The sequence below is a fragment of the Rhinoraja longicauda genome, chromosome 6 (assembly GCF_053455715.1).
Source record: "Rhinoraja longicauda isolate Sanriku21f chromosome 6, sRhiLon1.1, whole genome shotgun sequence".
In the NCBI taxonomy this organism is placed as follows: Eukaryota; Metazoa; Chordata; class Chondrichthyes; order Rajiformes; family Arhynchobatidae; genus Rhinoraja; species Rhinoraja longicauda.
The window spans coordinates 69,272,235-69,290,380 of NC_135958.1; the positions used below are offsets into that span (position 1 = coordinate 69,272,235).

At 44.3% G+C, this 18,146-nt stretch overlaps 1 protein-coding gene across 7 annotated transcripts in view; it reads left to right on the forward strand.

Moving 5' to 3' along the window:
- Positions 1-11,323, forward strand: part of bahcc1b (BAH domain and coiled-coil containing 1b) — a 303,723-nt gene extending 292,400 nt beyond the window's left edge. For all 7 annotated transcript variants that reach the window (XM_078401266.1, XM_078401265.1, XM_078401267.1 and 4 more), the window contains 2 exons: positions 1,430-1,666; positions 2,681-11,323. In XM_078401266.1, coding sequence (XP_078257392.1) covers positions 1,430-1,666; positions 2,681-2,887 — 444 coding nt within the window. In that variant the 3' untranslated portion in view covers positions 2,888-11,323. The remainder of the gene's footprint in view (positions 1-1,429; positions 1,667-2,680) is intronic.
- Positions 11,324-18,146: the final 6,823 nt, after the last annotated feature.

Below are 18,146 nucleotides of genomic sequence, written 5' to 3' on the forward strand. Positions count from 1 at the left end.
GAAAATACCAGAAAGGCAGTGATACTGAACTTCATTTATAACAGTACATAATGAAATATGCTGGAAATACTGAGCTGATGAGGTAGCATATGTGGAAAGAGAGACTTAATCATTCAGAAACATTAACTCTGATTCCGTTGCTTTGCGTTTTGTAACCACTAAACGTGCGTTCAATAATCCACCATTTGATCTCATGTTGAATCCTCTTTAAAAAATGTGATACATTTAATCCATGATTTTTGCGTGATTAAATATTCAGTTGCGATTGTCCTCAGTGCTCACAGGACTGGGAGGACTTATATTGCCAAATGTTTTATACCTGATTATTATCACTGATCCTTTAGTTCAGTATTTTTAGTTTAGTTTAGTTTATTGTCACATGTACCGAGGTACAGTGAAAAGCTTTTTGTAGTGTGCTATCCGGTCAGTTTAGTTTCATTTATTATTGTCACGTGTACCGAGGTACAGTGAAAAGCTTTCTGTTGCATGCAAACCAGTCAGCGGAAAGACAATACATTACAATGAAGTCGTCCGCAGTGTACAGTTACAGGCTGCTGTCGAAATAAAGATTTAAAAGAATGGAGCGATTGTAGTGAATGATTGCAAATCCACTTCTGGGACCAGCACGCAAGGAGTGACGAGGACCAGACTGGGGTTTGGGTTTGACCGCTCCCAACGTCCACCCACCCCTTTGTCTAACACTCAATACCTTACTGTAACAGCTTGTGAAGGAGGAGAGAATCAATGCCCCTGACTCTCCCTCCCTACAACACCACTTCCTGTGGTGAAAACAGAGACCTTGGGCTTTCCAGTAAAACCTTGGATCCAAAATGCCTGTGCATTTGCCGGAAAACCCAGTGCTGTCCGTGAAACTAAATATGACTGTGCTTTCCCCAACCTCCAGAAAGAAAGCTGGGTGATATGAACTCTTGCAGCAGCCAGGAAAACGGGCAAAAGGGAAAGCTCTTGTTAAATCTCACCTCACTTTCCTTTCCCTTGAAGGAGCAGAATAGAAACCTAAGATAAGACTGGAAAGACCATCAGCCATTCGCCTGCTAGTGCTCCCTGTGGCTTCCCTTTTTATTAGTTTAGTTTTTTAGTTTAGAGATACAGTGTGGAAACAGGCCCTTCGGCCCTCCGAGTCCGTGCCGACCAGCGATCACCGCATACCAAAACTATCCCATACGCACTAGGGACAATTTTACAATTTTTACCAGGGCAATTAACCTACAAACCTGTACGTGTTTGGAGTGTGGGAGGAAACCGGGCCACCCTGAGAAAACCCATACAGGTCAGGGGGAGATCGTACAAACTCCGCACCCGTAGTCAGGGTGGTACCAGGGTTTCTGGCGCTGTAAGGCAGCGACTCTACCACCACCGTGCCACCACCGATCCTTTTTCCTTGACCGAGCTTAATTGTTTCCCACAGAGGCGAGGTATGAAAGGGAAAGCAAAGAAACTTTACTACAAAGCCATCGTGAGAGGGAAGGAGACCATCTGCGTGGGGGACTGTGCGGTGTTCCTCTCCGTCGGACGCCCAAACCTCCCGTACATCGGCCGGATAGAGAGCATGTGGGAATCGTGGGGGAGCAACATGGTCGTCAAAGTGAAATGGTTCTATCATCCAGAAGAAACAAAACTGGGCAAGAAGTGCAACGACGGCAAGGTGAGACAGAGTCCCTTTTGCAAGTGTGCCACCTAACGCTTCTCTCCAAACAAACAGCTTGTCGGAGAACTTGATACGTTGCTTCTGATGGTGCACAGTCAGATTCAGGTGATGTGTAGGACTGAAGATAGACACAAAGTGCAGGAGTAATTCAGCGGGTCAGGAGGCATCTCTGGAGTAAAAGGATGACGTTTCGGGTCGGGACCCTTCTTCAGACTGACTTTTATGGGGAGAAGGTAAAACCCAGCCCTGCGGGGCAAGGGGACGATAATGTTGGAGGCTGTGGAGGGCAGACAGCCGGAAGTGATGACATCAGAGATGGTCTGAGAGATAGTGGCCTGGTGAAGTTTGAAGCAGGGTCCCGACCCGAAAATGTCGGCCATCCTTTTACTCCAGATCTGTTGCCCGACCCGCTGAGTTACTCCAGTGCTTTGTGTCTATCTTCAGATTCAAGTGATGATATGTTTGCACCCGAGTATGTTACTGTAGAACCTCGGTTGAGTTCAGTACCGTGACTACTTGAGAATATGCCTTTGTTGCAATGACCTGGGAGTGTTGCCTTAATGTTAACCCTTCAAGATATGGCATCTCCAAACATAACTTTCTTCTTTGTACATTTAATTATATTGCTAATGCGTGTGTGAGTGTCTGCTAAAGCTTCAATTTGTGGCTTCTACCATTTGTAACATTCCTATTATATGCTTAATTAAAGATAGGCAGAAAATGCTGGAGTGGACGGGTCTGTCCGTCTGAAGAAGGGTCTTGACCCGAAACATCTCTCCAGAGATGCTGCCTGCCCCACTGAGTTACTCCAGCATTTTGTGTCTATCTTCGATTTAGATCAGCATCTGCAGTTCCTTCCTACACAAATGCTTAATTAAAGTGTGTGTGTGTCATTGTAGGTGTTTGTGCATGTGTGTATGTAGGTGGGTGCATGCGCATTAGAAAAAGTAGGTGTGTGTCTGTGTGTACGCTAATGTCACATTCTAATAAGATTTTTTTTTGCTATTTCAGAAAGCATTGTATCAATCCTGCCATGAAGATGAAAACGATGTACAGACTATTTCCCATAAATGTCAGGTAGTCGGTCTGGAACAGTACGAACAAATGATAAAAACCAAGAAGTACCAGGACAGTCAAGACTTGTATTACCTGGCTGGGACCTATGATCCTACGATAGGCAGAATCCTCAATGCAGATGGAGTACCCAATCTCTGTTAAAAACTTGATGTATGAATTAATATAAAGCCTGGATCTGCACCACAACAACAGGGATTGAGAAAGCTTTCTGTTAAAAAAAAATCTAACTAACCTAACGAATGGACAGGAGCTGGATACTTGTTATCAACACCTTGCGGCTCGAGCACGTGGGCCTGGAATCATTGGCCGTGAAATTCTAGGTGGTCAAGCAATGGTTTTTGGAGACATAAGAACTAAGCCTTCTGGGGATCAGTAATACTGGATTTACCAAAGTGAAACCCTTCGGGCATCAGGTAGGCTGGAATTGGAACGTTTAACTTCTAGGCATCAATGGGTCGACCAGGCAGAATTTGCACATGAGAGAAGTAGGCCTCAAGCAACGGAGAAGGCAAAGTTCGGAGATGAGACCGGGCCTCAAAGAATCAAGAAAGCTGGAATGGCCACATGGGAACTTGACCTTGATCTGAGTAGGTTTCAACCATGGGACAAACAGCATGGAGTTTATTTCAGTGTGCGTGTGCGGGTGTGTGTGCGTGAGCGTGCGTGTATGTGTGTGCGGATTGGAGAAAGAAGGAAAATGAGCATCATACAAGCCATACACTCCCAGTACCTCTGTCTGCTTTCAACTTTGCAAAGCAGAATCAGGTCTAATGTGTTTTTGTTGTTACTTTGTTTCCTGGAGAGTTTTGTAAAAACCCAGGAGCTTTTTTTTAATGCACTGCATTACTCAGCTCAGCTGAGGTTGCTTATTAGCTGGAACTTCTGAAGAAGAAAAATGGCAGGGGGAGAAAAAGACTTTACTTTGAAGACGACCGCTTTCTTATGTGAGACAGATTGTGGCATCATTCTGTCAAACTAACTCTAACCTCCTAACTGAACAGTTGTTGAGAGATTCACTCTTGTGGGTTTAATGTTCCTTTTTTTTAAAAAAGTGATTGGTGAAGAAGAATTATAATCCCTATTGCTAAAAAATGTACAGAATTCTGCACACATGCAGGGAATGGTCAGCCATGTTTGTTCCCTTTCTGATGCACACAGATGTTAAAGAGACAGTCTCCCTTTTATTGAACTATGTGGACACGGTATAAAAGCTTCTAACTTTGATGACAAAAGTCAGATAAGTAAGTTGGTTCAGCCACTCTGTAGAAGGAACACCTGTTATCTTCTGTCCTTTGAAAACAATAGCAAGCTGCTCACTGCAGAAAATCAAAGATAAAGCACTCAAGGTATCAAGTTTGCGAAAGATTTGTCGGCGAAGAATTAAACCATGAAGGCTGAAGGTTTTTCATTGTTCACATGGTCCTAAGTTGTCGGAGCAGAATTAGTCCATTCAACCCATCAAGTCTACTCTGCCATTCAATCATGGCTGATCTATCCTTCCCTCTCCACCCCATTCTCCTGCCTTCTCCCCATATCTCATGACACACGGACTAATTCAAGAATCTATCCATTTCCACTATAAAATATCTATTGACTTGGCCTCCACGTCCGTCTGTGGCAATGAATTCTACAGATTCACCACCCTCTGGCTAAATAAATTCCTCCTCATCTCCCTTCTGAGGGTATGCCCCTTTTATTCTGAGGCTACAACGTCTGGTCCGAGACTCTCCCATGAGTGGAAACATGCTCTTCACATCCACTCTATCCAGGCCATGAAGTATTTTGGTTTTATTAGGAAATTATCAATTCATTTATTCAGTGTATGACACATTTTTGTTTAAATTAGAATCCATGGAAAGATTCAGCATCGACTCATTAATTATTATTTTTTAATGCATTGCATTCGAAGACAAACCAGCCGTCTTAGACTAGTTTAGTTCCTAATATAAGCTTACAATTGAGAAGTTCAGGGAGAAATTGTCTCCAATCGGCAAATTTGGATCAGCCATTCAGTAGCTGCAACACTTGATATTTGCTTCTATTGATCGCAAGGAGCTAAATATCGGGCACTGCATCAAACAGCCAGGCAACAAAAGACCATCTCTTTTACGCCATCAATTCAGGTCAAGTTCAACGTCGCTCTTTCTGTAGAGCCAGGATGCAGGAATTCAACCTCAGTGATTAGTTGAATTCCTGCATCCTCGCTCTACAGAAAGAGCCACATGCTAATAAGTGTCTATGGATTGGACTCTGCTCCTGAAATTTGATTCCATTGAAGTCAGGTTGGTTGAGGTACATCCTGCAGATGGTCCCCTGTTCCACATTTAGTGCTTGCAGTCAGAGATGAATTCTGCGGGTCTCCTGATGACTTGCCATCTGTGACTGTATCACGGTAGGTTCTCTGCACTTACAGCTCCAACAGGCCCCTTCACTCCTGGTGAGTTTGAGTTTAGTTTATAGTCACATGTACCGAGGGACAGGGAAAAGCTTTTTGTTGCATGCTAACCAGTCAGCGGAAAGACAATCGAGCCATCCACAGGGCACAGATACATGATAAAGGGAATAACGTGAATAACGTTTAGTACAAGATAGAGTCCAGTAAAGTCTGATCAAAGATAGTCCCAAGGATCTTCGATCAGGTAGACAGTAGCTCAGGACTGCTCTCTAGTTGTTGGTCGGATGGTTCAGTTACATGATAACAACTGTCCCTGAATCTGGAGGTGTGCGTTTTCACACTTCCATACCTTTCGCCCGATGGGAGAGGGGAGAAGAGGGATTGGTCGGGGCGTGACTCGTCCGTGATTATGCTGGTGGCCTTGCCGAGGCAGCGTGAGGTGTAAATGGAGTCAATGGAAGGGAGGTTGTATCCAGATCCAGCATGAAATCATTGATCTTAGAGGCACGTGTAACGGATGTGGATCGGTTCCATGGGTAGTAGACGCAGCATCTTGGCAAACAACGACGTTTTAAAGCTTGAAATGTAATAACCAAGAGAGAAAAGGTGTTGCTCAAGTAACTCAGGCTTCCTTCAGGCTACGTGTCTGTTATTTTTAATTGCAGCTTCATTCCACAATGGCAAGCTGACTGCTGTTTAAAGCAGCAGCTGGGTTTATTGCCCCCCTGCGCTGCCAGTGCACAACTTTCCACCTGTTTGCTTTAATAGACAGGAAAATCAGGCTGCATTGAGCAGAGAGGCAGCGACCATGCCTGGGAGTCTGCATCGCAGGCCAAACGCAACCTGAAACCATCGAAATCAGAAACAGAGGCAGACAGGGCTGCCGCTGCACAGCAGGCGAGTTGCAAAGTGAGCAAGAATGAAAGGTCCCATTTCAGGACGGATAACGAGCTTGGAAACTCTACCTTACATGAAAGTACCTGCCACAGTGGCCACTGAGAGTGGGGCATTCATGCCAGTTTAAACAGGGCCAGTGAGGGAGGGATTTTGCCCCAAGCATAGTTCACAAACTTTGCTTTCATAGAGTCATATAGAGCCATTCAATGTTAATCCAATTTATCAGCTTTCAAAAGTGATATGAGCAGAATTAGGCCATTTGGCCCATCAATCTCCGCCATTCTACTCCGCCATTCCACTCCGCCATTCAATCATGGTTGCTCTAACTCTCTCCCTTAACCCCATTCCCCTGCCTTCTCCCCATAACCCCTGACACCCGTACTAAGCTGTGACAATTCAAAAACTCACTTAGATGCTTCTTAAATGTTGTGAGAGAGCATGCCTCCGCCACCCTCCCAGGCACTGCGGTCCAGATTTCATGCACCCTCTGGGTGAAAGAAAATGTCCTCAGATCCCCTCTAACTCCTTCCTGCTCATGTTGATTCTCAGTTCCCACGTCTGAGACACCTCAGTTGCACTGACGAGCCGTGTGTGATTTCTGAGCCCATAGGGGTGGTCGATGCAGGAACTTCTGAAGTTGGGCTGGAACCGCTGAAGGAAGCAGTGGGGTGGCAGGGATGGGCAGGTGTGTGTAGCTCAGACACTGGCACAGGCCTCCTCTCTGGCTTCCTTTGATCACTGTCGTGTTGAGGAACAAGAATAGCGCTGACTCCAAAAAAAAATGTTTTCCAAATGAGAAGTTTGTCAAACAGAAGCCTAGGAACTTCCTTAATGAGCTAAAAGAGCAGATGTATTAATCAAGGGGCTTTGGCAAATCCTCATCTCATTATCACTTACATTAAGAGACGGGAGTTGTGAACTTTTTGAGAATGATTCATTCAGAGGCATCGGCATGGCCATCACTGCCCATGGAAGTGATTATTCACTCTAATGAAATAGGACAAAAAAAGTCCACTCAGGTGAATTATTATGTAATGAGTGCCAGCTGCATCTAACATCGCTGAATTAATTCAATCATCACCACACTCCAATGAACCTAGCTCCTCATACCGGCAGACTCTTTACAGCAGTGAAGCTTACATTTGTAGAAAGGGCTCTTGAACTTACACCTGCGATGCTCATACATTTCGGGCTGCTTGAAAGAAATGAGGTCCTTCACATCAATAACTCTATCTTCTCCTGCCTCCTGGTTCCTCCCACCACACTAACCCACGATCTGTCCATCTTCATCTTAAAGCACATCTAGAAGAATGGGTGTGATCTGATCTGAGACACCCCCCCCCCCCAAAAGGTAAAACTGTAAATGTCCTTGTATTTTCCTCACCCTCTCCACCTCCCCCCCCCCTTCTTCCCCCCAGTGAGGTGGAATGAGGTGAGTAACAGCAGAGAATCTTTGCGTTTCAAGCTCCATAGATCAGCAGAACAGCCCACAGATACATAAGCGCGCAGTCACTGGATTACAGGCCATTCCCTGGTTACAAACACCTGAATTACAGACACTTGTACATCCAGACGAGCTCCCACAATAATATTAAATTCAAAGGTCCGGCGTATCTTTAGTTGTTTGTTCCTACAAGCAGCAGAACCAGTTTCCTCTCTCTCCACTTTCAGTAATTAATAAGTTAAAGGAGCAGAATTAGGCCATTCGGCCCAATAAATCTACTCCGCCATTCAATCATGGCTGATCTATTCTTTCCCTCACAACCCCATTCTCCTGCCTTCTCCCCATAACCCTTGACACCCTTGTTCTTCCTATAACCATATAACCATATAACAATTACAGCACGGAAACAGGCCCGTTCAGCCCTACCAGTCCACGCCGACCACTTTCTCTGACCTAGTCTCATCTACCTGCTCTCAGACCATAACCCTCCAATCCCCTCCCATCCATATACCTATCCAATTTACTCTTAAATAATAAAATCGAGCCTGCCTCCACCACTTCCACCGGAAGCTCATTCCACACAGCCACCACCCTCATTATCCTTATTACTCTTATGTGCTGGTGATGCCTTTCAATACAACATTCTGAAGGTATCGAGTGATATTTTGTGCATTTTCTAACTTGTGGACAAAATCGACTTGTTACCTGTAAAAACCAAGCCCATTTGTTACTCAGGGATGGCCTGTAGTTTGAGGTTATGTACCATTTATTCAACAAGGAGATTGCAAGAAGTTTGAAGTATAACAAGTTGTTAGCCTTTTGATTGTTTTACACAGAGCTGCTACTCACTTGCAATGAACCAATATTTACCATCGCCCTTCCTGTCATTAAATTAACTCCTTGACTGTTTTCAACTGAAATCTATGAAGGGGTTATCCTTCCTGTAAAACAAAATGACCAAAGTGGTGTTAGGTAAATGTGGTTTTCAGTGAAGCAAAGGGATCCAAAAAGGTATTTCACACCGTTAAAAAAAAAAGCGTTTCCTGGCTGGACCTTGGCACCATGGAGACAAATCTACCACTGGCAAAGTCAGAGCAGAAAGATGATTTTAAAGGAAAAAGCAAAATAAATGTAAGCACTTAAGCATTGTTATCAATCATGGAAGAAACAGCTCTAAGTCAAGGACAATCGGTGTGAGGAAGTGGGTTTTCTTTAAAGACCTTTCAAAAACTATATAATTTTTATTTTATTGTTGAGCAATTCTTCATGGGTTTAATCTTGTCCCACTTCTCACTGGAACTGTGTTCAGGCATTGGAAAGAAAATCCAAGCTGAGTGTCTGTTAGAAGGCGAGCTTATGTGGTTGAAATTGGGGAGGGACCATCCATTTATCTTGTAAAATGCAAAAGTGAGCTCCGAGATTAATCTTCAATTGGCTGCACATAGGCAAATCTGTGGCCACAATGTCAGTTAGGAATGAACTGACGATAAACTGGCGAACTGGGTTATTGAACCGAAATCAAATTCTATTGTAAAACTGGAAATAACAGTGGGATTGTTGAACTAGAAAGATTAGCTGTGCAGGGTGTCACATTGTTAATATTTAACTGCTGGAAATCCCATGGCAGCATTGTACAGGTACCAGTTCTTGTGTCTCTCTCTCAAGGATGGGAAATTGTCCCACTACCGTCTTTGTGTGTATTTTACAATGATTATCACAATGATTTTCTAGATAGGTCAAACAACTTTGGAAAAGATTTTAGCAGTAGACTTTATACTGACTGCTAATGATGACACCTTTGTGGCATTTAAATAGAAGAGGCAATGTCATCCTAATGAGGGAAGTAAAGTTGGGACAATGTTTTACTTTTGCCCCCTGGTTGACATTATAATGGTGCCATGTGTGGTTTTGTCTACCATTTGCCACGTGTGCTTTACGGTTTCCCATATTGAATGAAAGTAAAGGCTTTGTCAACTAGCACTCCCTTCCAGCTTGAGTATTTCTTAAAAATCCACATAGTAATGATAAAAGGGATACTGTCTCCATCATAAAGATTACAACCACAGTTTACAAAAGGTGTTTTAAAGTTTGAGTCCATTGTTGTTTGTTCTTGCAGATTATCAATGTAGTATTTCATTATCGTTGCTTTGAGACACTAATCTGTTGTAAAAGTTTTTAATATCACAGTCGCAACTCAGTTCTTGGGGATTTCTTTCTATATTTTCTTGCAATGGTTTCAGGTGAGCAACCCGCACGCGGAGAGAGGCTCACAGAGGTACCATGGTTTCGAACAGAGCCATGTTGCAGAAATTCACCTTGGTTTCTATTTGTTTCCCATAACATGGCTGCCCTCCAGAAGGATTATTTGAGTTTGCCTGTTTATATATCAAGAAATGTATTTAAGATAAATTGCAGCTTGTGTTTCTTTTGTGTGAGACTAACCTTTTGGCCTCTGAACTTTCACTCGGTGGCCATTTTGCATATAGACTGGTGCAGTGTGACATCACCATCACATATCCCGTATTTGCAATAGGTCAAACTCATCAATCAGCTGGGCGGTTTAGTGAAGGACGGGCAACTCTGATTCCATAGCAACGGCTGAAAGATAAAGAGAACCAGATCCCCATGCTGCTTGGGGCTCTTTCAGATATAATGAATGAAGACCTTTCACGCGAGAACAAATAACAGGTTTTTCTTCGTCTTTTTTTCCCCCCCCCCTTAACTTAAACTGTATATTATTCCCGGGCAAAATTATTATTGACCTTTTTTTTGTCTGTAAAGGTCAGAGGTCAACTGGAGACGTAGCTTTGTTAAGGAATTTCTGGCTCGCGAGTCAGATGTTTGTGCATTTACACGACGTGGTTAGGTAGATTCATCACAGGTGACCGGAGTAAAGAGGAAAGAATTTTAAGATGCGCGAGTTGCATAACCTTTCAAGTTGCAACTTTTGAACAAATATGTTGTAATATTAAAATAAAATGAGGTGGACTTTACTGTCCATTATTACCCGAGCCGGCTCTTGTTACTTGGTGCAAGAATCCCCTTGCTTGTGTGTCACAGAATTTCCTGTTACATTCTGTGCTTCAAATCGAAGGGAGAATTTTTCTTTAAATTAGAAAAAAGGCAGTGCTAACTTTGTGGACCCAGCCCTTTGTCAGAGGGATTGAGTTGGGGCAGCCCTGCGTCAAAGGTTTAAAAGGATGCGTGCAGTTGAAACTGATGGGCAGAGCACCACATCCTACCTCCTCCCCACCCACTCCTCTCCCTCCACCTCCCCTCTCCAACCCCATCTGAAATCTGGCTGCCTTCCATCTGGTACTTGATGTGATGTCCACAATGGACCAATCTGCTAGGCATTCTGTTACCTGTTTTGTTCAGTCCAGTGACACAAGTACAGTATTACTTGCTCACTGCTGGCTGGGATTTTATTTGCTTGTAAAGTAAGACCTTCTGGGGACTGGAATTGTGATGCATCGTGCGAAAATAAATGGGCAAGGGAGGCGCGGGCCCGTCTGACACTTGCTCAATAGCGTTTTAATCCTACAAGGAGAAGTTTAAAAAAAAATTATACAATAAAAAAAACTACAATATTACAGAGTTATTTACTAGATATTAAAATATTTTGAAACTGAAAACCCAGAAGAGCTTTTTTTTAAGCTTGTTGATTTTTTTTATTTTGTTTTCAGTTTTTTTTTTGTTGAAAATGGAAGGAACTGTTATTCTAAAAAAAAAAGTGTTTAAATGTAGTAAAAACCCTATTGTAAATGTGTAAAGTATGACTATGGTCTCAGTTTTTGTGTAAACACTAAAAAAATAAGTTTTATGGACACAATCTCTATGTAAAAGCATTTTAGTATTAAGATTTTTATAGATAACTTGGCTTCTGAATAAATATTTTAAAAAACAGGTTGGTCACGTGTGTGGTTACTGAGTGGATATTGTCCAGGGGGTTTAGCCGATGCTGGAGTGCTGATCTAGATGCGTTTTGCTTGATTCCTCATCTATATACTAAAACTCACGTTTGTTTGATCCTGAACTACAGCCAAAACGGTACACGATAGCGCGACAATTTTAGGCCCACCTTACTCACCGTTGTCCCTTTGGTGCTAATGGAAGAAGTTTCATTGAAATCGGTGTCATATTTTAAAAGTTATTCACATTTTAAGGTTTAAATCTATCTCCTAGGGAGGGATGGGTGGAGGAAGGGGGGGAGGGAGGGAGGGGGAGAAGGGAGGATAAGGGGAATGGTGGGGGGGAGGGGAAGGGAGTGGGGGAAGGGGAGGTAGGAGGGGGGAGTGGGGGAGGAGTCATTAATATCAGTATGCAAGTTGCTTAATGCCCACACTATAGTTGGCAATGTCGCATTCACAAGACACCGGTTTCACCACAGAAGATGCATCGTTTTAAGTGCATCAGGTTAATTCCTCTTTATTCTGCTCAAAAGTTATATAATGAAACTGGAATTCATTGTGTAGGGGGACCAAACTCCTCCCCTGATTAACTATCCTGGTCTTCTTGACAACAAGGATGCTTAACCAAGATGGTTAAAGTACTGGGTTGGCAACTACAAGCCTGGGGCATTGAGCTAGAGATCTGAGTTCGAATCCCAAGAAGGCATCTTGAGGTTCTGAAGAAGTGTCCTGACCTGAATCACTTTAAGGGTGGCACAGTGTCACAGCGGTACATTTGCTGCCTTACAGCACCAGAGACCCGTTTGATCCTGACTATGTGTGCTGTCTGTACGGAGTTTGTACGTTCTCCCTGTGACCGCGTGGGTTTCTCCCGGGTGCTCCGGTTTCCTCGTGCACTCCAAAGACGTACAGGTTTGCAGGTTAATTGGCTTTGGTAAAAATTGTAAATTGTCCCTGGTGTGTAAGATAGTGCTGGTGTTTGTGATCGCTAGTCGGCGTGGACTCAGTGGGCTGAAAGGCCTGATTCCCCACTGCATCTCTAAAGTCTAACTGAAGTGCAGGGAATGTACCAAAGGCAAGTTGGATTGAAAACAATGTGCGCTCTGGTTTAAAATATATTTGACCTCGAAATTCAACTGTAGAATGCAATAAAAACCATTGCTGCACAGAACTGATGTTCTGCATGTGAAGTCATATGGAAAATATTTTTGTAATTTCTCTGCCTATTTCTTATTCCTTGATATAATGTTTCCTGCCTTATTTTGTAAGATACCTACAGTAACTTTACCTGATTGTTTTACCTGTCTACAGAAACAACCTCCAGTTGTTTTCTATTACAGTATGCCACCTGCTGCCTTACTCTCACATTCTGTTTTCCTTTTGCTTATCAATGATGTGGATCTTCATTTCTGATCTCTTTGGGGTGATATTTTTTTTGGTGACGTTATAAGCTTTAGCCTTTGATCTAATTCTATCTTTCATTTCTTTTCGTAGCCATAGTTTGGGACTGCTTTTCCTGTTGTTTTTGTTATTTGCCTTCTGAGGGATGTATGTTACCTGTAAAGTTAGCTGCAGCATACTTTCTGTGTTCAGTTCAGTTTAGTTTACTGCCACGCGTACCGAGGTACAGTGAAAAGCTTTTGTTGCGTGCTATCCAGTCGGCAGGAAAGACTATACACGATTGCAATCGAGCCATTTACAGTGCATAGATACACGGGCACGGTAGCGCAGCGGTAGAGTTGCTGCTTTACAGCGAATGCAGCGCCGGAGACTCAGGTTCGATCCTGACTACGGGTGCTGCACTGTAAGGAGTTTGTACGTTCTCCCCGTGACCTGCGTGGGTTTACTCCGAGATCTTCGGTTTCCTCCCACACTCCAAAGACGTACAGGTATGTAGGTTAATTGGCTGGGTAAAATGTTTAAAAAAATTGTCCCTAGTGGGTGTTAATATACGGGGATCACTGGGCGGCACGGACTTGGAGGGCCGAAAAGGCCTGTTTCCGGCTGTATATATATGATATGATATGATATGATAAGGGAATAAAGTTCAGTGCAAGGTAAAGCAGGCAAGGTCCGATCAAGTCAAGTCAATTTTATTTGTATAGCACATTTAAAAACAACCCACGTTGACCAAAGTGCTGTACATCTGATTAGGTACTAAGGAAAAAAATGAAACATACAGTAGCACACAAACATAACAGCACATACAAAACAGTTCACAGCGCCTCCTCAATGAGCCTCAAACGCTAGGGAGTAGAAATAGGTTTTGAGCCTGGACTTAAAGGAGTCGATGGAGGGGGCAGTTCTGATGGGGAGAGGGATGCTGTTCCACAGTCTAGGAGCTGCAACCGCAAAAGCGCGGTCACCCCTGAGCTTAAGCCTAGACCGCGGGATAGTGAGTAGCCCCAAGTCGGCCGACCTGAGGGACCTGGAGTTAGAGAGGTGGGTTAGAAGATTTTTGATGTAGGGGGGGGGATGTCCATTTAGGGCTTTATATGTGAATAGGAGGAGCTTGAAGTTGATTCTGTACCGTACAGGGAGCCAGTGGAGAGAGGCCAGAATCGGCGTGATGTGGTCCCTTTTACGGGTACCCGTCAGGAGTCTCGCTGCGGTGTTTTGGACCAGTTGCAGGCGGGACAGGGAAGATTGGCTGATCCCAGTGTATAGGGAGTTGCAGTAGTCTAGGCGGGAGGAAATGAAAGCGTGAATTATTTTTTCAGTATCGTCGATCAAGGATAGTCTGAGGGTCACCCATGAGGTAGATAGTAGTTCAGGAATGCTCTCTGGTTGTGGGTAGATGATTTTTGTGCTGCCTGATAACAGCTGGGAATAAATTGTCCCTGAATCTGGAGGTGTGCGTATTCACACTTCTGTACCTTTTGCCTGATGGGAGAGAGGGAGAAGAGGGAGTGGCCAGGGTGCAACTTGATTATGTTGATGGTCTTGCCCCCTTAATTAACAGATCATCATTTAATTCTTTATCGTTGCACAAAAATGGATCCCGTATGGCTGATCGCTCTTTGGTTACTCACCTTAGTGATTTAGAAGAACACTTTTTGAACATTCCGTGTCTTCCTGTTATTTGAACATTGGCTTCATGTTACTGCTCAACACTCCCGTGTAGCAGTATTGCCTGTGTTACACATGGACCTCTTAAGTTTCTGATTCATACTGCGGGCTCCGTTACCCACAAGGTTTGTTGCTCTTTTGCACTTTCTCAAGAAGATTTTCTTCCAAGCTGCTGTTTTCTTTTTCTCCTTTGACAAAACTTTAACCCATTCCTTAATATCACATCTGCTCTGCCACACGTCGGGATTGTGTAGGAAGGAACTGCAGATGCTGGTATCTACAGAAGACGGACACAAAGTGCTGGCGTAACTCAGCGGGTCAGGCAGCATCTCTGGAGAAAAAAGGATGGGTGACGTTTCGGGTTGGGTCCCTTCTTCAGAGTCCAAAGGTGATAACGAATGGAAACAAACAGTGAAATTAATCAGCATGACAAGGAAACTAGTAGGCCGACTAGGGTGGGGGAGGGACAGGGAGAGAGGGGGGATTACAAGAGTTACTTGGATGTTGGGGAAATCAATGTACATACCATGGACTTTGTTACCAATCCCAATACTGTTAACCCCCTGGCACCCAGTGAGATACGACAGTGTCATAATTTTCCATTAGTCTGGAGCACAGAGAGCATTGGAGTCGCTTCACGGCCACCCTGTTTAAACCTGCAAATATTTTAGTAGAAGTTGGGAGGTCATGTTGCAGTTGTGTAAGACATTGGTGAGACCGCATTTAGAGTATTGTGTTCAGTTCTGGGCGCCATGTTAAAGGGAAGATATTGTCAAGCTTGAAAGGGTTCTGAGAAGATTTACGAGGATGTTGCCAGGACGAGAGGGTCTGAGCTATAGGGCCTGGTTGAGTAGGCCGGGTCTCTATTCCTTGGAGTGCAGGAGGATGAGGGGTGATAATTATAAAGGTGTATAAAATCATGAGAGGAATAAATCGGGTAGATGCACAGAATCTCTTGCCCAGAGTAGGGGAATCGAGGACCAGAGGACACAGTTTCAAGGTGAGGGGGAAAAGATTTAATTGGAATCTGAGGGGTAACTTTTTCACACAAAGGGTAGTTAGTGCATGGACTATCCCAATGTTTAAGAAACAGGCAGGCAGGAACATGGATAGGGCAAGTTTGGAGGGATATGGGCCAAATGCAGGCAGGTGGGACTAGTGTAGCTGGGATGTTGGCAGGTGTGGCCAAGTTGGGCCGAAGGGCCTGTTTCTACTCTTTATCTCTCTATGACTCTATGACTAACTGGGCACAGACCTTGTGCTTCTGACGTGATGAATTACTGGATGAACCTGGTGGGCTATTAAAGGCATCTCTCCATTATACTTTCTTCCCAGCACGCCCGGCTGCTGTAATTTGTTGTTCACCATCCTTCCCTTTTTAGATAGCGATCCAACCAAAAATAAATCAAGTGTAAAATATAATTTACACCATGGCTTAAAATGTAACAGTGAAAGTAACAATCTTATGCTCAGAGCATTGATATGTGCTGGCAATATTTAATATGCCTTCTGCTGTGCACTGTTCTAATAACTAAAAGCATAATTAAAGAAGATTAAATTAATTATGATTTCCTTTCTTTCAGTAGCCACTATCAATAGCATTCATATTTGTGCAATAGCTAAACATGTTAAGGATGATATGTTTCCCAATGACCAGAATGCCGTATTATTCTCAAATAGCGCCTTATTCCATGAAATAATTTTCAACATTTAGCCACTGTAGATTTTTTTGTTGTTGACATTTTTTGTTCTTAAAACATGAGGTTTTCTTCACTCGTTCCTCACCTCTGTTGCATCATTGAGTTGACCACATGGGCCTGTAACAGGGTCTCAGCAACCTTGGCTAGGTGGCAACCATTCAATAGTTCTCCTCCAGGTGGCACGGTGGCACAGCTGGTAGAGCTGCTGCCTCACAGCGCCAGAGACCCTGTTTTCAGCCTGAGCTCAGGGGCTGTCTGCGGAGTTTCGTTAAGTTTCGAGATACAGGCTGGAAACAGGCCCTTCGGCCTGCCGAGTTCGCGTCGGCCAGCGATCCCCGTACACTAGCACTATCCTACACTAGGGACAAACTGCAATCTTTGCTGAAGCCAATTAACCTACAAACCTGTGTGGGAGGAAATAGGAGCACGCAGGGAAAACCCACATGGAGAACGTACAAACTCCGTACAGACAGCACCCGTAGTCGGGATCGAACCCGGGTCTCTGGCGCTGTAAGGCAGCAACACAACCGCTGCCCTACCGTGCCGCCCACGTCTGCATGTTCTCCCCGTGACCACGTGGGTTTCCTCCGGGTGCTCCGGTATCCTCCCACGTCACAAAGACGTGCGGGTTTGTAGGTTAATTGGCTCTATAAATTGCCCCTGATGCATAGGGATTGGATGCAAAAGTAGGGTAACATAGAACTTGTGTGAATGGGGGTGATCGATGGTCAGCGTGGACTCGATGGGCCGAAGGGCCTGTCTTCATGCTGCATCTCTAAAGTCAGCCAACCTCACATTTCCAGCATGAGATTACTGGATATTAAATGGACTTTCTTTCCACTTTTTTTCTCTTCGCCACAAAGCCAATGTGCTCACCTTTCAGGTTCTTTGATGCCCTGGGCCCTAAAGTCTTTGTAGGTACGCACTGTGGCAGAACAAGAGGCAATGGCTATAGACCATAATGTCCCAGAGGTCTTGATGTTTCAGCAGCAGAAAAGAACAAAGGGAGAAGAATTAACCTTCAACCTGAAGAGAAGACATACGTTATGTTTAATTGGTTTGTTTAGTTTAGCTTAGTTTAGAGATACAACACGGAAAAGGGCACTTGGCCCACCGAGTCCACGCCGACCAGCGATCCCCGCACACTAACACTATCCTTTACGTGCTTGTGACAATTTCAATTACACCAACCCAATAGACTACAAACCTGTACGTCTTTGGAGTGTGGGAGGAAACCGGGGCTCCCGGAGAAAACCCACGCAGGTCACGGGGAGAACATACAAACTGCATCCAGACAGCAGCTGTACTCAGGATTGAACCCAGGTCTCTGGTGCTGTAAGGCAACTACTCTACTGTTGTACCACTGTGTCGTCCTGAGGCGACTGATATACACTGTGCGAAGGGGAGGTATAAGTAAGGAACTACTACAGAGCTAAGAATGACACCTTGCCTCAGTGTTCGCTGAGCCCCATGTGAGACACAGTCAAAAGTAGCAGGCGTGTGTCTCATTCTGTAACTATCACAGCTGAGCCAGAAATCAGGGTGTTTGGATCGAAGATAGACACAAAATGCTGGAGTAACTCAGTGGGTCAGGCAGCATCTCTGGAGAAATGGAATAGGTGAGATTTAAGGGCGAAACCCTTCTCAGACTGAGAATCAGTGGGGAGGGAAACTAGAGGTATGAAAAGTTTCAGAACAAATCAGAGTCTGCACCGATGACAAAGGAAAAGTGGAGCCCACAATGGTCCATTGTTGGCGGTGGAAGTGGTGATAACGAAGGGATCAATGGATGCAAACTGGTGGGACTGCGAGGGTGGGGGAGGGGCGGACGGAAAGGGAATGCAGAGGTTACTTGGAATTAGGGAAATCAATATTCATACTGTTGGGGTTTAAGCAGCCCAAACGAAATATGAGGAGCTGTTCCCCCAATTTGTGGGTGGCTTCACTGACGAGCATTCCAGAAGTAAGAGGTGCTGGAGTAACT